Source organism: Dipodomys spectabilis, unplaced genomic scaffold, assembly GCF_019054845.1.
Source record: "Dipodomys spectabilis isolate Male_0828 unplaced genomic scaffold, ASM1905484v1 ptg000576l, whole genome shotgun sequence".
Classification (NCBI taxonomy): domain Eukaryota; kingdom Metazoa; phylum Chordata; class Mammalia; order Rodentia; family Heteromyidae; genus Dipodomys; species Dipodomys spectabilis.
In genome coordinates, this window is record NW_024871253.1 from 1,001,537 (window position 1) to 1,008,557 (window position 7,021).

A 7,021-nucleotide genomic window follows, 5' to 3' on the forward strand; every position below is an offset into this window, starting at 1 on the left:
AACATTTTTTAGTTTTTTTATTTCTTTTTTGTTTGTTTGTTTTTGTTGTTCAAATTTCCCTTTTACAGTAAAACTATCGAGGTGACGGCCGTACCCCGCCACCTCCCCCATGGCAATATCAACTTCCTGTTCCCCGGAAGGAGCTGGGAACTACAGCACCAGAGAGATGATTTGATCTCTGGTAGACAAAGCAACCGTCTTGGCTGGTGATTGAGGTGGCCAACTTGATGCCCAAGGGCAGCTTTGAGCTAATAAAATTGAGCTGGGAGGAAACTGAGGCAACAGCTGATTGTGCACTAGAGAGCAGGAAGAGGTATAGGCTGGTCACTATAAAAACAGAGGCCCTTGCTAAGTACCACTGTCAGCTAGACCAGTTGGCAGGCCACCATTTTGGTCACTAAAAAGGGAGCTGCTTGAATTTGAAGGGAGAATAGGATGAACAAGACAGCCATGTAGTCACTGGGGGAGAAGAACATGGGCTCTTGGGGGTAGTCCTGTTGATCAACGGAGATTATACTGGGGTACAGGAAGGGAAGAACAAGACAAACTGGGCCTGCCACCAAAGATGGCAGTCATCTTAGCTGTCCTAAAATCACACAGAGCACAAGGGAAGGGAGATTTCGGGGGTTGGGGGGGAAGTGCCACTGAATACTAGGAAAGTTCAGTCCGCCTCTGTCCTCTCACAGTTATTAAGTTCCAGCTTCCTCCTGAAACAGGGAGTTCTGTCCCCCTTCTCCACAGGGTAAGAACCATCCACCTCCCACCCCTCCCAAATCCCCAGACTAAGCCACTTGGAGTTCCAGCCAGACACCACTTCCTGTTTCAGAAGTGCTACTTCCTGTCCTGGATGAAGGCACTTCCAGTTCCTGCTGCACTGCTTCTGCCACTCTTCCCAGGCCATTTCTGTCCAGGCCTGGTCACTTCTTGTCTGGAGCAAGTCACTTTCTGTCCCAAGTGGCCCATTCAGCATCAGGCCAAGTCCATCATGTCCCCACTGGTTCATATCTTGCTATCAGCCACTGGATAAAACAGGACACTTCTTCCCATGGTAGCTGTCATGACCCAACCACCCCAAATGGCTGGAGTAAGTACGTAGAGGCCTGGGGCAGGGCAGAGAAGGAGGCCCTGCTGCCCATACCCTGAGCTGGGGTGGAGTGCCACAGTCTTCCCTATAAGGCCCCCATTTTGGGTGGACTAAGGGGAGCAGTTGATATGAAAGGTCAGAAGGAGAGGCCAACAGCTAAGGGAGGGGGGGAATGCTTTGATGCCACACCCAGGAGATAGGAGAGGCACAGGTTAAGAAGCCAAGAGGGCAAAAGGAGATGTAAGGAGGAGGATGCTAGGGAAGAGGAACAGAACAGACCTAGAAGCAGGAGAGAGAGAAAGAGAAAGAAAGAATAAGAGATAGAGACAAGAGAAAAACTGTGAGAGGCAGAAAAGACAGAGGTGTCAACCAAAAGACAGACTGTTCCCATCCCTACTCTGGGTGGTTGAGGGCAACAAGGGGGGCTGGGCCATGGTCAAAGAGGAGGCTGAGCCTGTGCCCCCTCCCCATAGGATAGAGACAGAGGGGTGCCCACGGCCAAACAGGAGAGCAAGAGAAGGTACAGTGGAAGTCTTAAGGGAGCCTATAAGTTTAGACGAGGGCCACAGCCAGGAGGAACAAAGGAATTGACGGGGCAGAGGGGCCGGAGGAGATGCCAGAGGTGTCCTCACACCACGAATTACACCAGAGGACACCCCCACAGAGGGCTGGGTTCAGGAGAACCAGGTGGGAAGAGCCCTCATACCTTATAGTAAATGTTCGGAGGGCTCTGGGGGGGCCCATCCTGCACGATGTACACAGGGTGCCCATAGTCACCACTCACCTTCTCATAGTGGGGGCAGAAGGGAGGATCTGCTGCCCCACTGCCCCGCAAAGCAATCCCTAGCTCCCCAGGCTCAGCCTCCCGAGCTCCCATCCCCCCACCGCCCCCCAAACCCAAAGACCCTCCCCTCCCAAAGGAGCCAGGACCAGGGTGGCGACTCTCCGAAGGCTTGGCCCGCCGTCTCCGCCAACACATGGCACCCCCAGCCCCTGCCACGCCCAGCAAGAGCAGCGCCAGCCCCCCAGCTGCCCCAGCCACTGCGGGCATGCTGGGAGGGGGCAGGGGGCCTTCAGCACCCCTGGAGGTTGCATTGCTGGTGGGGTCACCTGGCAGGGAAGGGGTGAAGGAGGAAAGAGGGGGAGGGGCTGAAGGAGCAACCTGGACATCTGGACACCCAGCCCTGTGGGGAGGGGGTCCCCACAGTCTTCCCCAGCAGTGCCCGGCCCCTTGGGAACCTCATGTCCCCTCCCAAGCCCAGCTCAGAATCCAGGTGTCCAGCCTGCAGCTCCCTGCCACGTCCTCCCCACTTCTCTGACAGCACTGATTGAAGCACTGACTTGGCTAATTAGTTCTAATTGAGTCTTTTCCTCATTTGGCTCCCATTCCCTTCCCACCCTCCCATCCTCTCTTCTCCTCTTTCCTGTGTCACCGCCCCCAAAACAGGAGAGGGAAAGAAGGGAGCGGGTGAAGGCAGGGCAGCTGGGGTCTGAGAGCGGAGAAGGTAGCGACTGGCCCGCTGGCTCCTACCTGGCATGCTCTCCTTCCCAGGGTCCAGGCTGTGGGCTGCCCCTCGGTCTCTCTCCATGGGCACTTCAGACACAGGTTTGCGGGGGAGAGTCCCTCCTCGGGGACCTGGACCCAAGAGAGAGGGGCTAAGACAACTGCTCCTGACCATGTTGGCATTGATCATGGCCCCTGATCATGATGGCACTGCCTGTGTCTTCCTCAGCCCCACTCACTTTGTCCCACTCGGAGAAGCACCTTCATGCCTCTGGTGAGGCACACACCTCCCTGCAAGCTTTCCAGGCCTTCCCGAGTCCCATCTGAAGTGGCTAGGAGAGAAGAGCAGAGGGAGAAGTGGGCATTGTGAGACCCAGCTCCTCTTCGGTCACCATACCCTAGCAAGAGCACCACTGAGAAGCAGGAGGTCTCCATGTGGACTCAATGGTCCCTATGATGCCTACCCTGCATCCCAGGGACAATGCCCCCTTTCCCTTCAGCCCGGCAATACCAATTATGTAGTAATCATGGTGCGAGCGGAACTCGTGGCCCCAGAGGTTAGGGCTGTACTCCTGGAATTTGATGGTGAAGCGGAGATCCAGGTCCGGCCGGTCACAAGTAAGGAGGAGGTTTGGGGCAGGGGGTGCCTCACAGCGTCGGCCTTGGGCACCCCCTACCAGGTACAGCTTGTAGAACTCATAACTAGGAGAGGAGTGGGGGCCAGGAGGCCGGGCCCGGGGACAAAGCAGGTCTAGCCTGTCTCCAATCTGAGGGTACAGCACATAACCACCCTCCGCCTGGAACCTATAGGGAAATGGGCAGAGGAAACAAGGAAGAAGAGATGTCAGGGGTGTGGTACCCAGAGCTTTCCCTCCCTCGCCCACAACAATTCTCAGCTCCCGCCCAATGCCTTTGTCTGGGTAGAAAGTCAGTTCTGTGAACACAGGCACCAAGGGCTCTGGGTGCTCACATCAGAAGCCACAGGAGGCCAGGCGCAGAGGTCTCTTGCCCCTTGGTGTGCCCAAATGCACTCTTCAGCCCGCCCTCACCACATGCACACTGCCATCTCCCGCTCCATCAACGGGCGCCGTTGTCATGGCAACAGGATGCCAGTTACCAAGGAGCTGGCCTCTCTGGAACCACATAGCCCACCCCTCCCAGGTGATTTCACTACTCCATGGCAGTCAACCATAGGGGCACAGACTCCCCTCCTCCTACCAAATCTCAGGGATTGGAGGCAAAGGGGACAAGAGGGATGGGAGAAAAGGTGTAGAGGGTGTTCACTGTCCCAAGTTAGCCAGGAGATGAGACAGGAGACAAATTCCTGGCTTGGCAATGACCATCAATGAAGCTCATGGGGAACCAAGGGGGACCAGCTTTCCCAGGTCATTTACCTGCCAGTCCCCCCACCTTGGGGCTCAGACTTCTTGTGGAAAGTGTTCTATTGCTTTGGAGTTTAAAGTAGTTGACTTCTTCTAACCACAACTGACAAAACCAGCATTTCCTTGGCCAGTGGGCCTGAATACTCATGGAGCCAACACAGCCTCAACTTGCTAACCACTGAAATTCTCCCAGTGCATTCATAACTGAGACAGGATCCCAGGGGACTGCTGCCAGGAATCTTCCCAGACTTCCTAAGACCCCCCCCTTCCCTCCCTTTTATCTTATAAAAATGCCCCAGGATACCAACCCTATCAGAATAAGCCTATTTTATATGTGGATGGCATGTACATCAGGCCACACCTGATCTAACTCCAGCAAGGAGTTGACAGGTGGGAGAGCGTGAATACGGAAAAGACACCAAGATTATCCCCCACTGAGATATGGGAGGGAGAAAGGGATGCGGGACAGGGATGTAAGAGAGGCTAAGAAGCAAAATGAACAATAAGCCTGGCTCTCCTGTCCTGAGTGTATAATATGCCCCAACACCTTACCTCTAATCTTCATTAACACCTGTAAGAACTAAGGATACAAATTCAGAAAGGTTAAGTGAGAAACCCTAGGCCACTCAGCTGAAAGCAACAGAACCTAGAAGTAAGACCAAGGATGGGCTAGTCTCAGAAGCCCACTCCGTTTCCATGGCCTCCACCAGCTTCCTCAGGAAGTGGGAAGAAGGGAGAAAGTTTTCAAAATGCAAGAACTCACTTTTTGCTAATGGGAATAGGAACTGCATGGAGGCCAGGGACCCAGATGACCTCTCAAAGGTCCTGTCCTACCCTGTGAGGCTTGAAGTTTCATTTGACCCCTGGCCTCTTTTCAGAGCAAAGCAAGCATGCCACAGGGCAGAGGCCCTGATGGAAGAGTATGCAGTAAAGAGGTGGGGGGGGGGGGAAGAGGGGGGAGTCACAGAGTCTTCAGGACTCCCGAGGCAAGAGGGAAGGAGGGAGGTTTGCAGGGACTCAAGACTTCTTCCAGAAAGAAGTCTCCAAGCCAGGAAGGTAGGAATATGTTCTGGCTGCAAACTTGTTCACCAAGGATTCACCCTCCCTCTCTGGTTGGAAACAAATAGTGAAGTCAAGGGAAGTTGTTCCCAGTCCCCCACCCCCACCCCCAACAGAACCCCTTCCCTCCCATCTCCAACAGCAAGTCCCTCTTGGGAGAGAGGCACCTAGCCTTTCCCCTCCTGGCGTCAGCAGCACCTACTCAGCGGCTCTCTCCTGAGAGCTGACATTAACCAGGCTCCCCTGAAGCCGATGACACAGGTCTCCCACAGATCCAAATAACCACTCAGCTGCCCTCCTACTGCCTGCGAACTTTCCCTATCTGCCCCTTTGGGGTCTCCAAACTCCTGACACATGGCCATCACCACCCACCTCATGCTCTATGTGGGACCCAGGAATCTGGCTCTCAAGATCACACTGCTCTATAGGTAACCCGGCACCCCCACGTCAAGGGCTCCAGCCCCCTCCCTGCAGGCCTCCTTCCCTGCCCAGAGAACCCAGGCCCCACATCCCAAAGCCCTCCACACCCCCTACCCCAGTCGAGTCTGGGGTCTCCCCAACCCCAGGCCGCTCACCTCTTATTCGCCGAGTTCCAGTAGACAGGCTCCAGGCTGAGACCCGACACCAACCCCAAAAACCCCAGCAGCAGCAGGGCCCCGACTTGCACGCCCCCCGGCCCAGAATGGGGGGCCCCCATGACCCCGCCAAGGCCTGGGGGGCGGGGCACCAACTCCCCCAAAGTCGCTCACCCCCCAGGGGTGACTCTCCTTTGGCTGCTTGGCTGTGGAGCCGGATCACCCCAGTGGGTGACTGGTGCCCCCCAACTCCCACGCGGACCCGCTTCCCGCTCTTCCCTGCGCCCGGGGTTCCAGTGCGCTCAGAGCCCTTCCAGGGGGCCGTCTGCAGGCGCCCTGCGCGCCCCTGGCCCGCGCGCCAGCACCCCGGGATTTGTGTGCCAGCCTAAGTAGGGGACTGGGGGGGCCGGGGGCCGGACGGGGGCGACATGGGGCGCCGGGATCGGGCGCGAGGAAGGGGGACGCCGAGCCCGAGCCCCAGCCTCGCCGGGATTGAGGGCAGCGGGCTAAGGGAGGAAACCAGTCCCGAGCCCAGGAGGGGGGAGTTAAAGGAGAGGCGGGGAGGGGGAGTGGATGGCAGAGGGAAAAACCGGAGCTGGAGCTGCGCCGGAGCGGGCGGCAGCATCCCGGGCCCACGCCCCCCACATCTCCCTCACCTCGCGCACCTCCCGCCCGCGCGCCGCCCCGCCTCGCCGCCTGGCGCGGTCTCTCGCGCCCCCTTTGTCTCTCCGACCGTGTCTCTGGCTGAGCCTGTGCCTGTCCAACCTCTCCGACCGCCGGCCCGAGCGCCTGGAATCTTCCTCTCCCGAATCCAGACAGGCTCTCGCCCTTTCCACCCCGGGGAACCCACCACCACCCCCCTTTCGCTCCTGCAGCCTCCGCCTCCTCCGCCCCCAAACACCGCCGGCGCCCCCGGGAAGGCCAGGCACCCTGACGCAGCCCGCCACGACTACCTGTGCCCAGCGGGAGGGGCAGAGCGACCGAGCCCATTGTAGTGATGGGGAAACCGAGGTTCGGGGAGGACCCGGAGATCTGCCCAAGGTCACTCAGGGAGTCTGGCATAAAGCCACAAGCCATCCCCAGGTTGCTGAAGCTCAATTCCTGGGGTCTCTGGTCCACCGTTCCTGGACGCTTTATTTGATAAGCGGGCGTCACCTGAAAGGCAGACCAAGGAGTGAACTTGGGCCTTTCTTAAGTGCTTGTTGTGAGAACAGGGTACCTACAACCCTAAAGCCGCACTCTGCCGGAAGGGCTGTTTCCAATTATCCTAGGGGAAGGGAGGAGTGGCCTTTTTGGGGTCTAAGAACACAGGCTTTCAGCACCTCCCAGCAGGGGCGACATTCCTCTCCTTCCAGCTCAAACCTCCACAGGCTTTTCCCTTCCCTTTGATTGTGAGGTCCCCATCACATCTCCTGCT

At 57.4% G+C, this 7,021-nt stretch overlaps 1 protein-coding gene across 1 annotated transcript; it reads right to left on the reverse strand.

The window, feature by feature from the left end:
• Efnb3 (ephrin B3) lies at nucleotides 1-6,131 on the reverse strand. The gene is made up of 5 exons (XM_042670867.1): nucleotides 5,605-6,131; nucleotides 3,100-3,392; nucleotides 2,828-2,920; nucleotides 2,616-2,720; nucleotides 1-2,194 (listed from the first exon to the last, which is right to left on the reverse strand). The coding sequence occupies exons 1-5, from the start codon at nucleotides 5,724-5,726 to the stop codon at nucleotides 1,785-1,787; spliced, it is 1,023 nt and encodes a 340-aa protein (XP_042526801.1). The 5' UTR covers nucleotides 5,727-6,131; the 3' UTR covers nucleotides 1-1,784.
• Between the last annotated feature and the right edge of the window lie 890 nt (nucleotides 6,132-7,021).